This window comes from Ammospiza nelsoni, chromosome 3, assembly GCF_027579445.1.
Source record: "Ammospiza nelsoni isolate bAmmNel1 chromosome 3, bAmmNel1.pri, whole genome shotgun sequence".
Lineage (NCBI taxonomy): Eukaryota > Metazoa > Chordata > Aves > Passeriformes > Passerellidae > Ammospiza > Ammospiza nelsoni.
In genome coordinates this window covers 106,783,527-106,806,718 of record NC_080635.1, presented here as the reverse complement: position 1 = coordinate 106,806,718, position 23,192 = coordinate 106,783,527, and the positions used below count along the sequence as shown (strand labels likewise).

Below are 23,192 nucleotides of genomic sequence, written 5' to 3'. Positions count from 1 at the left end.
ACACTGCCTTAGTGTGTGTTAGAAAAAAATTCTTAACAATACATTTATAACAGGAAACTTGAGTACCAAAAAGTTGCCTCAAAAGAAGCAAAAACAAATAGTAAATTTTCTGAGTAATGACTCAAGTTACAAAAGTTCACTAGCATCATCTGGAAAAATACCAATATAAATATATATTTTGGATTTACTACTGATTGTATTAAATTACATTTCTAAACATAAATTTAAAAATTGTCATAGGTCACAATCTCCTCAAATTAAAAATCAAAAAGACCTAGCAAAATCCAACAGTTTCTCTCAATGTTTAAAATTCAGATTTTGCCATAGCAATAAAATAAAGTATTTTATTTTAGGTTTAGACATGGGCACATACATATAGAAAGATTTATTTAATTATTATGCAAAAAATGATAATTTCAGCTACAAATTTTTCAATATATTATTAGTCTTAGCACATTTACAGTATTCTGGTTGTATAAGTTGCAAGTACACAACAAGTTAACAATAGGATTTTCAATATTGGGTCAGTTTGAAATTACAGGACAACATATCAGTAGTAAACCCACCAAAAAAAGAATCGTGTTGATGTATTCTTTTCCAGATGTTACCAGGACAACTTTGCAAGTATAAACTCCTATAAAGAACATTTCTATAGAGACATTTTTAGACTTTGACTTTGAGCTACAAAGAGTTTGTCTTTTGAAAATCAGAATTATCTGTAGGAGATTAATTTGTTTCCCATTACAGTTTCAGATTTCTTCTTCATCCATAAAATTAACTGCAGTGAACTTCCAGGAGTAAAAAGCTGTCTTTTTTCAGGCTTGAATAAGAGGAGAAATAGTCACTTGTCCTGAAATCTGGCTACAATTAAACACATTGAAGAAAAATTAAAAGCTGTAAATGTAAAACTTTGGAGATTTTGCTGTCATCCTTTGTTATACAAGCACTTTACTACGAGAATAAACAATAACTATGCATCACCTACATTTCACTAAACATCACAAAATGTTCAAACTATTATTTAAATAGACCATAATATAAAATAAACAGGTAATGACAATATTTACCTTTTCCAACTGGGCATTTTTTTTTGATTTATACAAAAACTCCCCAACTGCCACAAAGACAGAAAGCACCAATCCTGCTGCCAGCACGATGAAGATTCCTCCGATATTTTGAACTCCCAAAGCACTGGCCTCTTTACTTTCCTCTTCTGGGCAACCATTGCCTCTCCACCATTTCTCTTTCATCATGTGGAGCTTGCCTTCTTCCTGCAGCTGAAGAATTGCTATAGTGATCTTGTCTCTATATGGAGAACCTGAAGAGAACACAGGGAAGAAATATCACATGGAATATATTACATGAAATGTTTGTTATTCCAAATAAGAATAAATAATAACTCAAGAAAACTATATCTTAACAGCCATAATATTAGTAAAAAAAGCCATTTGCTTCCTGAGACAATCACACTGGTCACATAAATACAGACCTTCTTGCTCACACAAATATATATCCAGAAAACTTGATCCAGCTGGTGTTTCCAGTAAACCATGCCACTTGATGCAACAATTCCTATCACATTTACTCCCATGTTCTCAAACTTCATCATGCCCAAATATTATACTCAGTCAAAGAGTATTCCTCTTTCAATTTTTTCACTTTTTTCCCAATAAGTTTTTAAATGGGCTTCATTAGATTTAGTTTAATATATGTAAATCTACAGGCTGTTGCTTCATAGCTCGCTATCATAAAGCTAATAGAAGTTCTGATATTTAATGAATACTTCATCCTGTCATTTTATTAAATGAGGGAGAAATAATTTATGCTTCAGGACCAACCCACAAAAGTCTTCATTTGATAGATTTTCAGGCACTTAAAACACCTTTCAGAATACACTTACTTATTAACAGTACCAGGTAGCAAGAATTGAGAAGGATAATATTCAGTGTCTTTGGATATCAGGGATGTATAGTCTCATATTTTGATGTATTTCTTTCTCACAATTCATTATTTTAAAATTACATGATAATTTTGTAGATTTTGAACATTTCAATATTTCAAGGGGTAGTTCAAAGGCTGGTGTCATATCTTTGTATGTAACCTGTTCTCTTTTTCTTTACATTGTGCATAGGGGCTTCTCAATGGGCATTTTAAAATATACATTGATAATTGAATAATGGCAATGAAGAAGGCTTTTATTTTCTGCATGTTAGAGAGTAAATCATGTCAGTTAGAAGAGCTTTCTCTGTTAAGACTTGCGCAGTGTTTAAGTAGAGAACAAAGCCATCATTTTTCTTGTCCTTTGAAAACAGGAACAAAAGACTCTTCATTAAAGTGGTTAAAAAATCTCAGGAAATGAAGAAAAAGAGTAGATGAAAAGGCATGGTATCCCCTCTTTCTGTTCATATCAATGCAATTCTATAATGCATCCCTCCTCTTTTTCTCTCTATCATAATAATGCTACTTACTGGCTATAGACTAGGGTTTCTTTCAGCTGAGTAATAAAATGCATATTCATTAACTTTTTACCTTTGAAAAAAATCCTCTGCATCTGCTAGAGAGATGCTGCCTGTTTAACTATTTAATGCACTGTGATCAGCTTTGAGGAACTGAAGAAATGCATGGATAAGATGCTTTATAGTCTTAAAACTGTTGAAAAATATGTCTACTTTTTTAAAAATTTATCTTATTCTATATTCAATTTTTTTTACATATTTAGAACTTATCATGAGAATAAAGCTTATAACAAAGAGCTGCTGTGCCAGTATAGAACATAGAAAGAACGGCTAATAACAAAATGCAAAATCACCTTTTCCTTTATTCAAGAATAAAAGGTGTGAAGAGCCAATCTCAAAGTATTTAAATTGCAAGGACTTGTGCATTTATCATCTATGCTTAGAAAAGGATGATGTTTTGTGCTAGGAGGTAAACTGTGTTTGCACTGGACTATACAGGAAGCATAGAGAAAGGAAAACAAACTCTCTTCTACTCCCTTGTGCATTCAGGGGCCTGAGTCACATCATTTCAGACCATCCTGATTATGCTGGAGGTCTCAAACCCTACTCTTGACATCTTGCTTCAGTCAGATGGAAGAAGGAAGTGATTAGTCCACAAGAGCCTGGGGAAGTGTAAGTGCATTCTGTAATCTTTTGGGGATATTTTCAACATTACACTGCATATAAATATTTAACAACAACAACTTAAATAACATTAGATTCAGAGAAATAGTCTTGGACTCAGTTTAAGCTGTCTTCTGATCTGACAGGCTGCTTTCTAATTAAACTGATTTGCATTTTGTTTCCACACTCTCTGTTGGTCTAAATATAGTGAGTACCATCTATTCTTCATGTATTATTTATATTTTCTGGGGATCAGATTTTTACACTTACAATTCTAGTCTATTTGAAGAAGTTAAAAAATTAATTAACTGAGGAATTCACAGACAGAAATAATAAAGCATGGGCTAATACAGTCTACAATTAGTTAAGTTTATGAAGGTTGCATTGGAAATACAAGATAACAGTGATTCAGTACAATAGTAATTGTAATACTATTTGTGGTTTGCAAAATTTTGCACAAATAATTCTGGAATGGATTACAGGGCCTTTCTACTGCAATGTTTATATTTGTTTTACCTTATTATCCTGTCTAAGAAGTGATCCTGTCACAAGTCAGGATCGATGCGGGATGACAAGCATTATATATTACTGCTGTTAAATCAAGCATTTAAAAATGTATACCCATGAAAAAGTTAGCATTGAAGGCTGTAGTTCTATTCTAATTCTGAAGGACGTAGAATGTTCTAAATTCATAGGTTTTCGTTTTGTAGCAAATATTAAGTACACCTAATGATCTGATACTTTGAGAAAAGGAATTTTTAATTCTTTTTATACTGACTCAAGTAGCCCTTATGAGAACAAAGGAAGCATATGAACAATATTATTTCCTCTGACCAGATTTTCTCCTAGCTTTTTTTCCCTTACAAACAGGACTGTAAGTCCCAGCAATGGAAAATCCACCCAAAAGCACCTGAAGTGGCTAAAAGTACCACAGACTGATCTGTGGATGACATTGGTATCATAAAAAAGAAAGAAGCAATAAATAGAGAATGTGCTCAAGGCACCCAGATTACACTCTGGATGTAACAGCTGCTTTTCCTGCAGAAATGAAGAATGTTAGCAAGTAAATGCAAAAGATTTCTGACATTTTCAGGTAATTTTCTCTATCACTTTCATCACATGACTGAAAGATGACTCAAGCCCTACCATGAGGTGTTGCAAGAAGCACATGTCCTGCTTTTTACATTTTTAAATCTAAAGTGTTTAATATAATTTTATTTAAATCCTCATTAAAGAGAATTTAGTGTTCAAAACAAAACCAAAAAAGCCATAAAAGCAAAATAGAAACTCTAATACTCACAGTCAATATGTGTATATGAATGAATTTTCAAAATACCTACAGTATTGAATATGAAGAATGAAGTAATAAAGCATAAGGAAAAGAAAAATAAAAGAAAGAGAAGGAAATAGGAACATGAGGAAATAGAAACTTCACATCTCAACCTTTAATACAAAGAAAAAGCAGCTGAAAAAAAACCCAATCTTACAAGCCTGTGCATGGGGGGAAGACAGGGAGGGAAAAGAGAGTGATTTTTAAAATGCTCTTCCAAAATCAGGGGAAAAAGTCAGTGCATAATCTTCCACTGAGTGAAGAGAAAGGCAAAAGACCAGTATGGAAATATTTGACTTTTTCTCTCCTCTCTTTTGTTGGTTTCTACCTCTTTTGTTTCCCTATCAACTGATTATTTATTACCATGAAAAACTGGGGCTGGACGATCTACGGAATATAATCTATAAATGATCTACTGATCCTTCTCTGGCTCCTGTTTGCAGGAATGAGAATTTCTGCCAGAATAATTTTAAGCCCTTCTGTTATAGATTATAGGGGTGTTTCTTCCTTCCTACACAAGTTCAGCAACCTCAATAGGGGAAGCAATAATTTCTAATTGCAGTTACCTGCTTACAAAAGTTTAAAATAAAAATGAAAATTTGCATAAAACACCTTTTTCTAAAGCATCTCTACAAAACTAACATTCTCCCAGAGTTACTGCAGAAGTTATACATAGACATGTTTTCTGCCCTGAATTCTCAATATGTAAAGATTTATGTACATAATGATATGTTTAAACATAAATTATGAACACATAAGACTTTTATATTGACGCTGCACTGCATACAGATTAGTATTTTGAAATTCTGCTGATCTAACTGGTTTTGAAAAAGCTTCCTACTAGATTTTAACTTAGTAAAATCTCCTGCCTGGTTACTCTTAGTCTGTTTTACTCATTCTATCACATGAAAGCTGTTGGAGCATATTGGGACTTGTAGAACTGATTTTGTCTTTAAGTAAATCAAAAGGAAGAGCAGCATTCTGCTAACTCCTTCAGTAAGAAAATTTTGAGCCAGGAAAGTTTTTGTTCCATTGAGCCAGGGGCACTTTACCAAAAGGAATGACTATGAACTGCCTAGTGCTTTTAAATATGCCCACAGGATATTCTTACATGTTACTTTTGATTTTCTAGATAGGAAAAATACATTCTGAATACAAAGTGATAGCACCTTTTATTTCTGTTTTTTCTTTTGTTATTAGTAGTGCCAAGACAGTTCTATTTACCTTGCAACATTATTTCTATTCTGTGTGCTTGGCCTAATCAAAAGACAAAGGTTGTTAGGAATACACCATCATATTCAGAACGTAGGTAAAAAATTAATATAATTAGGACTTCTTTCAGTAGAATGGGAGAGTTATGTCTTATTTGTTTTGAGTTTGTTTTTCAGCGTGAACCCATTCCTATTGTGATTATGCCACCTTGATCTATCTATCCTAAAGATGGTCTGTGTGTAAATCACAATCTCACTCCAGTTAAGCATGTCTGAAATTTCCATAAGAATGCTGATTAACTCCATTTATACTACTGGGAATGGGTGAATCATTAAAATTTTAGCTTAGCAACATCTCTCTTATCCAATCACTTAGCCCTACCAAGAACCACAGTCTAAATGTTGTGCCACCAAACTGTTTGTGTGCTTGGTCATATCATACTTGGAAGTTTTGGGGTTTGTATTGCTCTGTTATCCCCCATCATCTGTTACTATGGCAAAGGTTTCCTTTTACTTTTACAGGACAAAATTCAGCCCAGTCCTTTGGAACAGACAATCCTTCCTAGGAGACAGCTGGCCACACACTGTGTGGAGTTCAGTTTCTCACAAGTGTCATGCATACTGCAGTGATAGGCAGGACAGAAACAACATGGAAAGTTTACACCTAACTGTGGAGTAGATGTTCAGATTATGAAGAACCATGGAAAACTATTTCCTACAGTCTCATATATCACAGGGACTGAAAAACCTTTCAGGAATCTAGAGTATAGTCAGCACTCAGTAATAAGGACTGACAGTCACAGTTATTACATGCTGTAGGAAAGTATTGGTGGTGGCTACAGGACAAGCCCTTATTTTAACACCAGAGAAATGTTTTTGTTTTGAAATTTACAACTACCTCAGCTCCCTAATCTTCTTTACCTTCTCTAAGCAGGATGGGGAGGAAGCAACAGAAAGAAGGGTCAATGTATCTTGGTTCATTCTTCCTATCGGTGGGTTCTAAAAAATCCAAGAAATATATGAACAAAGAAAATTAAATCTATCAGTTCCCAGTCCCTGGCTCCATTTTCAAAATCAACTTTTTGATGAAAAAAACATCAGTGTTTGTAGATTCTTATTTTTAACCCAGATACCTACATTAGGATTATAATATTTTAATACTAGGCATGCAGTAAACAGAAAATATTCATTAAGTGCAGCTAATATAATGAAAAATCCTCAGTAGATATTTACTGTCTAACTAGATTTTAGCAGTCTAAATTACCCCATATCTAAATTAAAACTGCAAACATTCAAGACAAAATTCAGACCAAACCTGCTCATTATACCATTACATATATATATACATATATATATGCATCTGTACATGTACATACACACACACACACACACACATATATATGTATTCATCTTTGAGGTACCTGTGTGGCTTGGAAAAGACAAGTTTCTGGTAAATCAGGGAACACTTAAAATCACTATTTTATGTTAAATGTAATCAAAATACTTTCTCAGGTGGTGTGTTCTTTAATTGTTTTCGCTTCTTCCCACTCATAACCAATTCCCAGCTGAGGCTAATTTCAGGTAATTTCTTTATGGAACCATTGTTTTAAAGTTTATGTAGGTATATAAGGCTGAAATGTAACCAAGAGGGATGATGGAGCTGAGATTTATTACGTATTAATTTCCCAGACATAAATATGCAAAATATATCAAAGTTAGATGAATATTTGAGAGCTGGAAGTACAGTAGCCATTAAGTGATTCTCATGTTCATAAGTACTTATTGCTTTAGGACAGGGAAAAGAACATACTTAAAAATATTAATTTGCAACTAGATTAAAACATATCTATCCTTCACAGTGTGTATATTATAAAACAAAACAAAAAAGGATAATGGCTGCCTATAATGAATAATTCAAATAAGACATGAAAATAACAGCCTGAATACTAAATACACAGTTTCTTTTTGTAGTATCAAGATAACCTGAACAAAATCAAGATGTTTATGGATTGTTTTTACTGTTTTAAATGCTCAGAACATTGTTAAATTATTTTATTAGCCTTCTACCTATATCTTTTATTTTTCTGACACAGGTTAAGTTTTTTTCAACGACTCCTCAAACTATCATAAACTGCTCTAAAGCACATCTCTAAGATTAAATAAATGAGTGATAGTAACATTTTTCATAAACTCTTCATGCCTTTTAACATCACAGAAAATTTGAAAATATCATTATCATAATACACTATTATCTCTTTAGCTCTGCTGGATTGCACAGGTGCAGAATGGGAAGACATCTTTGTTGAAACCTCTAGTGAGAAAATCAATGATATTTTTTGCCACAGATAATAGTATTTGATATTTGTACAGTGCTCTCTTTTTTCAATTCACCTTTCAAATCTGTGACACTCACATATAAATGGTTTGCAAATACAGCCTCCTTTGAAAGAAATATTTGTCTAGCACTACCCAACAATAAACAGATGAATTAACAAAGACTAAAGAAATTCTACATATGTTTCTGGTATATGTAAAGATTTTGGTCAGACAGATAATATTATGCTGAAAGACAAATGTAAGGTCATAACAAAACTGTCCCAGCTGAAAACTCATTTCACACTCTTGCAAGACGCCCCAATACTTTGGTGAGCTATAAGTGAAATTCTCTAAACAATTAATATCTTGCTATTAATGGTTTCATCATGGGTATGAACAGAGGTGTGAAGTGGCCTTGAGTTCATCTCACTACAAACCATGGAAATACCATGTGCTGGGATGCTATCCACCAGTTTTTTCTAATTAAGGGCAATGTATCAGGCCAGTGAAATTTTAAATTTGTAGATGAGTCTTTGTCAATCCAATCTGTAGACTCATGGAATCATAGAATCATTAATTTTGGAAAAGTCCTCCAAGATCATCAAGTCCAAATTTTTACCAACCACCACCTTGTCAACTAAACCATGGCATAAAGTGCAACATCCCGTTGTCCTGTGAACACTTTGAGGGTGATTCCACGACTTCCCTGGGCACCCCATTCCAGAAGAGAATCCCTGCCACCACTTCCAGAGGAGAAATTCTTCCTCATGTCCAACCTGAACCTCTCTTGGGCCAGCTTGAGGCCATTTCCCCTTGTCCTGTTGCTAGTTGCCTGGGAGAAAAGACCAACCTTCTTGAGGGTCTCCCCTAAGCCTCATTTTCTACAGGCTGAACAACCCCAACCCCAGCTCCCTCAGCTGCTTCTCATATGACTTAGTCCTAGACCATTTACACAACATATGGGAATACCACGCATTATGTCCTAGGCACAATAACTTCAACATGAAGTTTTCATAATGTGTTTGCTTTGGTTGTATGTGTTTGGTAAGCTCCTCCTAGAAACCTCTTCTCTAGTGCAGAGCTGGCTCACAAACACTACAGGATGTTAAGTGTTTTGGCAATTCCTTGTTGATATAAAGCTCAGTCTCAGCATGCCTCCCAGACAGTGCTTCAATATGCTCATAATCCTGAGGCAACTATAAAAAACAGTTTTTTCATCAAATATGTTAGTTATACATTCTTACATTTCCAAAATAATAAATTAACTGCTCAGGCAGTTGAAATTCTCAAATTAGTTTCAATACATGGCTTGACCTGCATAAAAATAAATAATTTGCTCCTTTTTTTTTTCATTATGTTCAACTAATGAAGACAAATGTATTAATTTGTTTTAGTTATAGGAGAACTGAAGCTCAGCACTTTTATGCATGTATAAGTGATGAATATTACAGTTCATATTGTATGAAGGATTACAGACTAAGTGCAGGCAAGCATAAGAAAAAGGTATTCTGTCTTGGTACATGGTTTCCTATTTATTTCTACAGAGACAGATTTGTTTATGTGCCTCATCTCTAAGGACCAGTAAAAATTTCTCATGTTAGGTAATGTATACGGTCTGATGGTAACAAGTAGCTTCAAAAGATCTGGGGTGTCTTAACCATAAAAAGAAATTATTGCCTAGAATTATTATTACTATTATTATTATTAATAATAGTATTATTACTGCTACTTTAGATCTTGAAAACTGTAGGAAATGGGAAGATGTTTACATGTCCTCTATTTATATTCAAAGCGAATTTTTTTTGACTAAGGGTATATGTATACATATACATAAGAAAATATGCACAGTTTTTAAGTAGAGTTCTGGACTATGAAATGGAAACTTTTCTCCAGGACCAGTTCTTTACAACACCTAACAAAGGTGGCTCAGATGTCCTGTGTCCCCCACAGTATCAGCAGGAAATACCTACAGATTCTGAAATCACAACAAAGATTAAATCGACAGCCAATGTTGAATGAGTTTCATACTTTTCAGAGGAAATCTGGGAATACATTTGCAAAAATGAAAATTTTAAACTTCCAAATTGTTCACTATTTTCAGATATGTAGAATTTTGTTTCAGTTACATCAACCAAGTATATTATTAACAATTTCAGGGACTAAATTGATATATAATTTATCTGTTATTCCTTTCAGTTTTGAAACTGCTTTTTGAAAGGTTTCTGTATCATTCATATCTGTGGCTATGCTGGTTATACATAAATATATATAATTATAGATGCGTAAAAAGTATAGTCCTTCTGTTACCCACGAGTGTCAGACACAACAGAGTTACTGGAAGAGTAGAAGAAAATCTCACTAGCTGTCTCTCTCTGGAGCCTAGGGTGTTCTTTTTCTTTTATTTCTTTAAACAAGGCAGCATAGAACTCTGATTTCAGAATGTTGTTAATGTTTAAGAGAAGCTACAAAAAACATTTAAGGAAAGAAAAACCTTGCAGGTGTCCCTTGGGAAAAAAAAATCTTAAATTAATTCTGCGTTGATCACTGCCAAATGTATGCATTAATTGAAATAAATGTGCCAGTAATGCTCAGTGCCAGTCATTGTGCTCACTGGCATTGTTTTCTACTCTTGTCTGAGATTTGAGGAAAGTTTTCAAAACGCTTCTTCAAAATATGCCACCTTTTAAATTTGGTGGAGGTGTGAAAAGAGAATTATGTCAGGATACAGAAAGCAGCCTCAGCTACAATAAGGACTTAACTTCAAAGAGTAAGGAATATTTATAAACTCCAAACAGTTACTTTTGAAAGGATCCATGGGATCCTTTTTTTATTTAAATGTTTTTAATATTAGCCAGTATTATAATTTCTTGTGGCCTTCTTGCTACCATAATGTTCTTTGATTCTTAGCCTAGACCTCCAGGAGAAAAAAAACTAAGATAAAAAAGAAGCACCAATGTGAAGGGGATGATACTCAAGTTCTGCAAAATTTGAGACAGAATGAATGGAAGGTATTGGGAAAATAACAATTTTAAACATATGGAAAAATCACTTAGACACCTCCCCTCTGCACTGCATCCACTCACATCTGTTAAATTACAACTGTTTTGTTTCTCCTACTGAGAGATAAATTAGACGTTTTGAAACTACCAGAAAGCAGGGAAGTTTCTCAGGATTGCCTTCAGACTTGGCCTAACAGCTGACCATGCAGAAATCCCATTTTCTCTTCCACATCCCTGTTTGCCTACTATCGCTGCTTTCTTCATACAATGAATACTTTCAGCCTCATCAGCAGCTATGTGGACAAATGTAAAGCAAAATATTTTCATGAAAAAAAAGATGAACATTATTCTGCTGGTTTAGTTCACTAAAGCAGCTCAAATATCTGTCAGCTTTTGCAAAGTGCAGCAGCCCTATAGCAGTTTGACATGACTGAAACTTCAGCCTTACTTTTGTATTCACATAGGTTAGAGATAGAACTGTTATGCCTGGGGAGCTTGGTTTTGTTTGGTTGATTGGTTGGTTTTTTTTTTGTTGTTTTTTTCTTGTTAGTTTTTTTTTATATTTTTTTAATTTAATAAATGATCTGGTTCACAAAATCTTTAAATCCTTGCTATCCCTGTTGTTTCTAATAGAAGTATATTAAAGCTAGAGGGACAGGTTGAAAATGCGCAGGAATGTTTGTGCAACTGTGCTGGAACAAAGAAAAGCACCACAGAATGGAAGCAGTAGGCATGTAAAAGTTTCTTGTCAAACTTCTCTAGGTAAAAACGTCTTTCCTTCAAATCTGTCCTCAAAAAGCAGCTGGAAAAGCAACAAAGAACTTCATCATCTTAGTAAGAAGAAAGCACTTTCTCAGAACTGAACATTGTAAGAATTGAAGTAACGTAATTGGTCTGATTATGTACATTAAAACATACTGGGAATACTGAAGTAAACTGAAAACATTCAGTGATTAAAACCTAACACTCCAGCCCAATCCTTTTGGTGTATCTAGCAACCTTCTCTAACTGTAAAAGCAAACAGAAAGAAAATGAGGGGAAAAGAAAGGACAAGGGGAAAAGGAAAAATTAAAAAAAAAAAAAGAAAAATAAATGAACTGTATAAAAAATAGTAACAAAGGAATAGAACAGAACAGAAAATTTAAGTTTAAAGGGACCTACAACAATCATTTTGTCCAACAGACTGGCCAATCCAGGGATGACCAAGTAAAAGCACATTGGTAAAATCATTGTCCAAATGTCTCAAACATTGATAGGCTTGGAGTTTCACCTCTCCAGAAAGTACATTTCAGTGTTTGACCCCTCTCTGGATAAAGAAATTCTTCCTAATATCCAGTCTAGAACTCTCCTGGTGCAGCCTTAAACCATTCCCACACATCCTTTTCATATATGTTATTGCAAATAGCAAAGCTCTGGTCTTTTAAAAGATGGACAAAACATAGGGGACATCATCCTACACATCTATAGGATGACGAAATGCTAGTCATGCATTTACAGAGCATTTACTCTTATTTTACCCACTTTTTACTTTGCAGGCAAGCCCCAGAAATAATCTAATTTTTAGACATTTACAAAAAGAAAAAAACCACCAAAAAGAAACCCAGGCTGAAAAATCCATCTGGAATAATAAATGCAGCAGGGAGGAGGCTGGCTAAACTCTAAGGGGAGAGTTAAGACTATTCTTTTCACTTGCTGTTGCATATTTAGGAAATGAATAATTTATTTGTTTGTATTTTTAATATATTAAGCTATAGTATTTGAAATTAAAAACATCTATTAAAAGATCTGTCTTGAGTAATTCATATGCCCCACTGTGCATGATTTATAACTTTCTACATTTGGAAACATGCCCTTAAAAAAGACAGTAGTGAAATATTTTGCAAAATACCAGCATTAAGAACATGGTCAGGTCCGCTAAAAAAGTTCATATTATAATATAAAGACTTTTACTGTGAATACTTCTTGTAGGTCACTCCCTGGGGACAGAACAGGTGATATAAATCAGCTGATTCTATACATAGTTACAGGATTCAGCATGAGAATTAACTGTCATACATTCACTGATTAAACAATTTATTTGTTTAAATTATCTTTGAATCCAGCAGCCTACCACTGAGGTAGGAAGAATGCTATTTTATTTAATTTATTAATGGCTTAGATAAATATAAATAATTAATGAAGGCATATTCCTAGAGAAGCTATCAAGTAGCAGATCATAAATTATTGTCTGAATTACTTTTTTTCTGCAGTGGAATCTTTAATTTAAGTGAATGAAGTGTGAAATATTCTTTCTAGATTCTGTGACTGATGAAATTATATGAATCTTACTGTCTTCAAAATTCACATACTCCAAACAGCATTTTAATTAAATGCTACATAGTTGACTGAAATTTGAAAAAATTACAAAAGAAAGGAAACTAACCCCACTCTTGGTTCTGATTTTACAAAAATAAAATTCTAAAATGTTAAGATTGGTTACATTATGCAAAAATATATAAAGAAACGCAAGTGATGTGCATATTACATTAGTTGGCCAAAGAGATTTTTTGGAATTCATATGTAAGTGGGCACAATTTTGAAAATCTCTTAGAACAATGTACTGTGAAAAATATGGCTTTTTGTGTGAGAGGTAAAAATTTCTGTTAAAAATCTGTTTTATTTGATATTTCATTTGAATTTACAGAAAAGAAAACTGCTGAAAAAGGCACGTGTGAGTCAACAGAACTTAGAAGTTTTGTTTCATGCCTTGAACTTAAGTGACTGTGCTGATATCTGGGGCCTGCAGCCAATGCATTTCTGCTGGAATGCTGTTGATTTTACTCACACATCTTTCTTTTTGACATGTGAGGTATAACTTTCTTGCATCACAGTATTTGCCACCTTTCTATTGTGAATTTATAAACATCCCTTATGCAGATCTATTTTATGCATTTATATAAATTAATTTTCATCACTGTATCTGTGTTACCATTGCAAGTTATTGTAACTTTGTATAATGGGTATTTATATAAGACTTGAAATTAAATGATGGAAATGTTGACCCCAAAATACATCACTTTACATCATTCCTATCCTGAGAGATGTATTTTGTGCCCATGCACAGTGAAGAGTCTCTATATAGCCAGAGGAGTGCAATTTTTGGGGTTTTTTCAAATAATGTTTGAGTTAACCATTGGCTTTCAAAGATCTAAATGTTAAACCCTTTCCAGTATTTCTCAGGGTATCTTGATAGTCCATCAATATGGAAGTGCCAGGGACACAAAGTGTAATATGCTCTGGAAGAGTCATAGTTTGATCCACTTGACCACAGCTAGCAAAGAGTGAGTCAAAAAACCTTGCAAAAGTGAAGAGAATCATGTAATATATTCAAAGATTCTTCTCCTTATATTTTGCAAGTTAGGCATTATTGATATTAATAGCAGAATTTGATTGTATTAACTGCAAAGGAATAAAGGATAAAGAAATGGGTATTTCACCTTTATCTCAATTTATTTTTTTGCCTCACAATTATCAGGTGTTTTAGGAACATCACTGCTACACCACTAAAGCCCCCTCTTAATCTAAATATGCAGTTTTCTGCAGCTCAGCAACAGAGAAACATTAGAGAAATGACTAGCTCTAATTTCTTCTATGCACCATAGCTATACACTATTTTCCATTTCTCAAGAGCTAGAAGAAATTTATGCAATTTTCAAGATTACTTACACACACCATTTGTCATTTTCAAAATGTCAAAGGCATTACTTTGCATACATCTCCACACACACAGAGTTCATCTGGCATGTACCGACAGGATACTCCTCATCTGCCACGTAAAGGCAGATCATCTGAAAGGTGCATGCTCAGTAGAGCTATTCATGTGGAATCAGTCCCAAATATTCACTTGTCAGCCATCTATGTGCTCCAGGTTCAACACTGAAGCAAATGGAAATTCAGAAGAAAATCTGCCCAAGCCAGATGGGAAATAGCTGCTGTCAAACATGCTGAAGAGAGAGGAATTTAGAAAAGAAATAATAACCTGAAACACCATCCAGAGAGATGAAGTATGATTTTTCCAAAAGATTATTTCAACTATGTTTCTTCCAATTGGAAAGTAGAAAACTGAAAGGAAAAAAATTTTAAAAAACCAAAAAACAAAAAAACAAAAAAAAACCAAAAAAAACCAATAAAAACAAAAACAACCCCCCCCCCCCCAAAGAATACCCAAGAAATGGAGAAAGTAGCTTCACAGAGCATTAAGGCTTTAACATAAAGTGTATAAAAGCTACATTTCTAATCTTCCATGTGGTTCGCATTAGCAAATAAGTTAATAAATATTCATTGTAACATAGCAATTGTCACTTAATATTACAGCATGTTTTACAGCAGGTTGACCATAGGTAATTAACAGTGTTTCAGTAGGACATAAAAAGTAGATTGCTGGATAGTCCAGATTTTCTTGAAATTAATGCTACAATATCTATTTGATATGATGACCATAAGCATTTGGATGTATTGTAAACATTTAGGAGCTGATTGTATTTGTAAATTTAGACCCAACTGGGCTATATTCAAAAACAACCCAAATTTTAAACAAGCATGATGATGAAATGGGAAATTGAAACCACTTCAAATGGTAATAAACACTTCAGTTTATCTGTAATGGAAAGCATAAGTTGCCCTGCATACCCAAAGGGTTTGTTCTCCCTCCCTCCTCCTCTCCCATTCCCACTTTATTAATTGTCTTTTTGTGTCTTTTCACTCTCTTTCTTCTTCCCTCCTTCCCACCCCTCATTCCTCCCTTGAACATCAATATTGGATGATGAGGTGAATGCCCCTACAAAGACAAATTCCATCCACTAAAAGACACTCAAGTGCATTTCTAATTGATAACTGTGGGAAATATCTATATATATTATTATAATATGATAGAAATTAGAAAGCAACTATACACCGTGTCGACAATGATATGCAAATCATTTTCCTTATAATTCACTGATGAAGAACACACACCTGGCAAAATAGTGCTTCCTGATAAAAAAATGCCAGAATAAAACAAATAAAAACCCCTTGCATGTGGATCTTCAAACTGGAAGATTTAAAAAAATTCAAACAAAGGTTCTCTAGTGGAGCAACTATTTTACTCTTGGTTACAAAGCTATGAACAATGTTGCAAAGATAGACAACAAAATAAACAAAACCATTACAAGGTTGTCCCTTATCTGCTCCGAAGTATCAGTTGCTGTAAGGCATCTCATCCCAGGTCTGTTGTTCCCTTTTCCTTATAAATCAAGGGGGTTTTTACTCTAGCATCAGATGGTGCATACAAAACTTTAATTTAAAAACTTACATCATGAGAATCAGGCATTGTATGCATAATTTACCAAATTCTCCCTAGCTCATATTTCACTCTCCCTAGTTTATATTTCACTACCCCGAACATACCATACAGAATTCTGCTTTACACCGACTTCAAGTATCACTGTATCTTGTTGATTTTAAAGATGTGTGCTGATTCTGACAATCCCATTTTGTGCCAAAAGTACATTCTTTTCAACTTCCTTCCTCAAAGTTATGTTTTTGCAATCTAAACTTTCTTTACTTCACTAATGCTTTTAGAGGAATTAAAATAATCATGTAAACTCATAATTTGCTTCTCCAGGTTTTTTTGGGAAGGAATTGATACCCATGTACTTCCTGATCCACAGTTTTTTGGGGTTTTTTTCTCCTAATCTTGTGCAACTTTCTTTCTCTAAGTTGAAAATATTAACATCGTGAGCAAAAAACCTTTACTGCAGTACTCTAAATTGGTACTATATTTTCTTGGCTGCATTTTCCAAGTGATTATCTTGTCATAAACTGATAGAATACTTTTCTGTTTGGAAAGCTTTTAGATCTTTTTCTTGTAGGTGCTTAAACTCAAACAAATTATTTTTTCACTAATTATTATTCAGTTGTCTTCAAAATAATCAAGATATGTTGCACCTACTTCATTTGGTGCTGCTCTCCAAAAGTAACCGTATCCTTTCTACTGCAGTCAACATAAGATTTGTAACAAATGATTCCTGCAAATTTAACCTTATGTGCAAAGACATCTGCAATTTCAAGCAGAAGTTCTTGGTGATAAATTGTAGTTTTTGCAAGTTTTGCAGATGACATATATGTCTTCCCAGCACCATGCCTGTAACACCACATGGAGTTTAAAAAGGACAAGTGCTGGATTCTGCACCTGGGATGGGGCAACCCTGGTTGTGTGTGGAGACTAGGGAAAAAGAGTCTGGAGAGTAGCACTGTGGAAAGGGACCTGGGAGTCCTGGTTGATGGCAAGTGGAACATGAGCCAGCAGTGTCCTGGCAGCCAGGAGGGCCAGTGGTGTCCTGGGGGACATCAGGCTCAGCATCAGAGCTGGGCATGGGAGGGGGTTGTCCTGCTCTGCTCTGCTCTGCTCTGCTCTGCACTGGGGCGGCCTCACCTCGAGTGCTGGGAGCAGTTTTGGCACTACAATATAAGACATTAAACCATTAGAGAGCATCCAAATGAGGGCCGCCAAGGTGGTGAAGAGTCTGGAGGAGAAACTTTATGAGGAGCAGCTGAGATCACTTGGTCTGTCCAGCCTGGAGGAGATGAAGGGGAGACCCCATCGCAGTTACAGCTTCCTCATGAGGAGAAGAGATAAGGCAGGTGCAGATCTCTTGACTATGGTGACCAGTGACAAGACTAGAAACAGCATGAAGCTGAATCAGGGGCACTTAGGTTTGAAATCAGGAAATGGCTATTTATCCAGAAGGTGGTTGGGCACTGGAACAGGCTCCCCAAGGAAGTGGCCACAGCAGCTGTCCTGTCTTAGTTCAAGTGTTTGGACAATGCTCTCAGGCACGTGGTGTGATTTTTAGTGTCCTGTTCAGGGTCATGAGTTGGACTCAATGATCCTGATGGGTCCCTTTCAACACAGCATATTTTGTGATTCTATGATTCTATGCTTCTATAAATGCAAGTAGCTCTGTATTGTTCTTGTAGACATGTTGCCTCCCAAACAGGCAAAAGCAGTAGCGTATACTTTGTATGTGAAACCATTACACTGTTTTTTTCCAAGCATTTGACAAGTTACTTGTAGGATTATTAACTCTAAAAAGATATTACTCAGTTCCATGTCTATAAACTCCTTTCATAGTCATTAAATAATGACATAATCTACTTCTATAAATATAACCAAGTCATTAGTTCTTTTAAAATCTCTAGAATTATTTTTCCCTGTAGAAATGAGATTAGCTATAATGCATGAGAATATTTTGCATTATCCACTGCTCTGTAATACTTTTTAGCTCAAATAAAGCAAAATATTTAACAAAACTATTCTGACAGACATCATGGAAATGCTTCTTCATAAGGATTCCTTTCAAATGTATGTGCAAACTATGCATCATTCTAGCAGAGGCTGCACAATCCTTTTCTTCTGAGACTGTGCACCTAATACACAGGATATAAACCCATTATAAATGTCAGCTGTCTCAACAGCATTTCATAGATACTGCTGAAATATTGGATTAATCTCATTCTTAGCTGTTTTGGGAAAGCCCCAGATGCTGTTTTTTTCTACCTTCATTTCTTTTGTGAAAAATTTTACTTTACATCCTATTTTACATTTTGTTCTATTTCCCCCTATGAAACTGTCATCTTTTTTTCAGATCTTTCTTTAACTGCTTTTGTTAAGTTCAAGACCGTTTTTAACTCTTATTTTACCTCCTTTGGTGATTGTTGATTCCTACAGGTATGTCCTCTATTTGTTTCATCTTGATTCAAGACAACTGTCCGCTCACATACCCCCTTGTACAACACTATTTTGTCTCTTGACACAGATAATTTTTTGTTACTTGGAATCTTGTGGATGAATAAGAGCTGAATAATGTCTCTGATGTGACTCAAAATTAGTAAAGAAATAGTGCCTTCTGTCCCCATATAAAGTAGGGAACAAAGACCTACAGAAAGTTTACTCAACTGCCTTGGCCCTTTACATTTAGTATTTCTTCCCCTAAACTTAAACTCCAGAATTCTGATCCTGAATTTATCATTGTTTTAAAGATGTTTTCTCTGGTGTTTATGATGCTTCTCTGACTTACACATAAACAGAACAATTTTTAGAGGGTTTTGGTCTCTCTGATTTCTATCAGTTTGACATTTCAATGTTCTCTTAAGTTTCTGGGGCGTGTCTCAGATGCTTCACAAGTTTGCATGCAGCTTATATAAAGATTATAAAATATCCCTAAGATTTGATTTTTTTCATACTAAACCTAAATGAAATGTGGGCTTTATACTCAAAATAACACAAAGGTTTATAAATAAGAAAATATAAGATGCCAAAAAGACCAGCAGGTCTGAAGTTCAGTCAATTCTGTCATTTGCACATCTATAGAATATATTCAGCAACACCAGAGCCATAATAGAATGGGGTGGAAAAATTGGTATGAATCAAAACTATATTCCTAACAACAAACTTCAAAGGCAGAGTGAACAGAATTATAACTTCTTCAGCAGGTGTCTGTTACATAGAAAATTACTGAAATAGTGAAAATTTCAGATTGAAGCAGCTGTACATATATCCAATATATAGGCAAATCTGTGTTTGATAATACTAGGTACTTCTTTATCCAAGATATTCCAGTAAACTTTTTTTCTTAAAATTCCTTTCCATGTGCTTTAATTATAGTACTGGACACAACTTTCCCAGTGCAATGATATAACATATGTTATTAACACAGATAAAACAGTACCAAATTTAAGACCTGTCTGAAAAAAAATAAAAATATATCCACATCAATAAAAAAAGATAAATTCTTGTTTAAAATGATGTTGAAATAAATACTTACCTGATTAATAAGTCAATAGAACCACCTTATAATATTAAGTGGAATTATTGTCCAGTACTCGCAGTCTCTGTGTGACACCATTTTTATTCCCATCTATCCTGAAATTTAATGCTGGATCTTCACCTCATGTCCTTAAAAAAAATCACTGCACCCAGTTCTTGCTGAAGCCCCTTCTGTGGATTCTAGGAGCCAGGCTACAACCAAACTAATACCTGTAGTTGGCTTTTAATCTAACAACTAAAGTTTTGTACTTAGTAAAAAGCAGCTGACCTGGAAAATACTTAAAGGATTAGAATTTCCAAGCCAGTATGCAAACCCATATTCCACAAGGGTAAATCAATATTTGCTTTGTCTGCAGCATAGTATGGAATCTTTTCCTCCTCTTTTAGCAATCTCAGCAATTAGCCCTCTTTAAAAGACTCAGCTCCCCTTGCTCATGCATGCCTTCCACTTCTAGGACTTCATTCTCTAAACACAGAGATCAAAATATTTAAAACTTTTTTTTTTTAATAAAATAAAGTACTGAACAGTACTGTTGTTATTGTTGAATATATGGAAGGCGCCATGTAGGACAAATTTATCATATGAAAATATATATCTATTTATAAAATAATAACAGTTTTCTTTTTGGAAAATACAATAAAGTCCATAAAATTTAACAAAATATGTATTGTGCCTGGTTGGAAAAAGAAAATAAAGGTAAATGCTGACAATGTAGAGAAAGGAACAGTGTATGGGATATTTCCCATACTGGTGCAGGAACTAAGATTAATGACACCTACCCATGGGAGTTCCAACGCCATAACCTTTGGAGTCTATCAGGCCTCCAATCTGTGTTAGGTTACAGTTCCTCTGTGTGACAAACTCAATGGTTGTGGACTCCATTAGAAATGCGTAATCAGAGGTAAGCACGCGTTGGATTCCTTCTTCGTTACTTTTGACAAGTACTGACTGCCTCCTGCTGCTCATGAAGGCCCACATCTTGTCATAAGTGGAGATTTTGGATTTCTGAAAGACAAATATTAAATGCAATATGACTAAGAATAATGTGCCTCTATGAGTGAAAGCAAACTCTCAATTTGCACATTGCTCTCCTCTCGGATTTTACTGCGTCAGGTTTTACCAAGGCAATTTTCTAAGGATATCTGTGTCTTTCATCTCATTTGTACTTCTCATCTTCTCCATTTAAAAATAAACATCTGGACAGTCCAGTTTGTCTGGACAGTCCAGACTGTTCAATGTGAAATATCTGTTGTTGATCAGTTTTTATTGTTTATATGCTTTTATGCAGAAGGAAGGCCTACAAGTACTTTAGGTCAGCGGAAAACTATTAAGCATTTCACTCTAGAAAAGATAATAAACTATGTTGTTAAGTTTTGTAGGAGAATCTGTGGATTCTGGCAGAAGTGAAATTTTACTCTTATTTCAATCACTCAGTTGAACAGTTCTGAAAACCTCATGCATAGCGTGGCAATCTGAAATAATGAAAGCGCTCACAGATGACAGTGTATGGAGAAAAAAGTTGAGAAGGAGAGGACAGATAACATTTTACCTACCATACATGACAAAAATATTTGGAGAAAAATTTTAGGTGAGAGGTAATATCACTCTCAGGTCATAATAAGGCTAACTTGCCTTACAGAAATGGATAACTGGAAGTCCTAAAAATTTATATGTGTTTTGTGATTCAATATTTTCAGAATACAAAGAACTGTTGTGGTAGGAAAGGAGTCAGTAATTTGGGACAAAGGCGTCAGTAGTTTGGAAGAAGTTGATGCTGTGTAACTACAGAGGAGTTGCTTCCTTTATTTCACCTGAGTTGTTTTAAAAAGAAGGTAATTACCTTCTCTCATTTTTGTAAAACACAGTCCTTAAGAGATCATAATGACTGGATAAACTTAACTTATTAGACATACTGAACCTTTTACACCACATTTGTCTCATCTGTTTAATAACACTGCAAACTCAAGATGTATCAGAAAATGTTCTGTAATGCTAAATTTTGCCTTGTAAATAAAATGTAGAAATATCACATAAATGGTAGCATAATCAGACTTTTAAAAGTGTCTTTCATCTTTTGATGTCACCCTTAAACATATTTCTGCCATCAGATCTGGAAGAAATACTAAACAAAGATTGACACTGCAAACATGTCTGAAGTTCAGATGACTGAAAGCCAGAAATTCTGACCCAAAAGAGAATTTGCAGTGTATGTGGAATGAAAAAGAACATTTATTTAGAAAAAAGAGGTTGCTATGTCCCCCTTCTGAAATACAATCCAAGAGCTCTTTCACTACATCTGGGGACTTGAGAAATCAAGCATTTGAGCTGAGTCTAGTGTCAATGCTAACAAAACTGAAGACTTTAAGGGCTCTGGATTTTGCATATAGGGTCTCTCCTCATAGTTTTTTTTTTGTTTTGTTTTGTTTTCAATCAAATAACTCTTGCAAGCATTTAATATTTCATTGTAGCATAATATACTTCAAGAAATGAATATCAGCTCTGTAGAAATCTAAGTTAATGTATAATGGAGACAGGGTGGAAATAAATGTTTTTCAATATTTGCAAAATTTTACCAAGAACTCTTATTTAATTATTTTATCATATAGTCTGTACCCTAGTAAATTTTTTAGCAACAATAAGTAATCTGAGAAATATAAAACAGTGGCAGAGAAAAAAATTCTAGCAAATGGCTAGATGCACATTGCTGACACATGGTGGGGGGAGCAAGGAAAAGGCAAAAGAGATACAACAAGAAAAAAAATAGAAGGAACTGTTACTATTACATACGTAATACATATGTATTTTTCTATTTTTATCGAGAAAAAAATAAACTCAAGGATGAAAAAATATTAGCAAGGGGAATGGTTGCTTTCTACTCAATCATTAGAACGTGAAAAAAAATACAATATCCTTTAAAGGACAGAGTGTTCGTATTATGATGACTGATTTAATCAGCTAGGATGAAGAGCTGTTACTGTTGAAAAGAAAAGGAAAAAAGTCATCAACAAAATCAGAGAAAGCTCCTGCACAGGACAGCTCATTTACCGAAATAATTAAAATGAAATGAAAACATTAAAACAGTCTACATATGATTAATGAAGAAGAGAACACAAAAGCTAGAATACTGGTGCACAGGGCTCACCACCGTAAAGTTGACAAGGATGACAGAAAGTGCACAAAAAGTGAATGCTTTTGCACTACTTTCTTCCACCTCTAGAAGCTGAAATTATGCCAGGGAATAGGGCCATTCTAATTTTGAACCCTATGTTTGCTTTTTTTTAATGTACAAGAGATTTATTTTTTTTCAATCTTAAATTAAAAAACCTTCGTCATTTGATTTAGGAAAAAATAACCACAAATAGTTATCCTGT

The 23,192-nt window shown here is 34.3% G+C and overlaps 1 protein-coding gene across 3 annotated transcripts in view; it reads right to left on the bottom strand.

The window, feature by feature from the left end:
- Positions 1-23,192, bottom strand: part of GRIK2 (glutamate ionotropic receptor kainate type subunit 2) — a 354,211-nt gene that overhangs the window by 16,119 nt on the left and 314,900 nt on the right. The window contains exons 14-16 of one of the 3 annotated variants that reach the window (XM_059467531.1): positions 20,601-20,826; positions 1,068-1,318; positions 743-861 (exon numbers count right to left, since the gene is read on the bottom strand). In XM_059467531.1, the coding sequence (XP_059323514.1) occupies positions 775-861; positions 1,068-1,318; positions 20,601-20,826 (564 nt within the window). In that variant the 3' untranslated portion in view covers positions 743-774. Of the gene's footprint in view, positions 1-742; positions 862-1,067; positions 1,319-20,600; positions 20,827-23,192 lie in introns of those variants that run through there. The other 2 variants (XM_059467530.1, XM_059467532.1) reach the window with 2 other exon arrangements.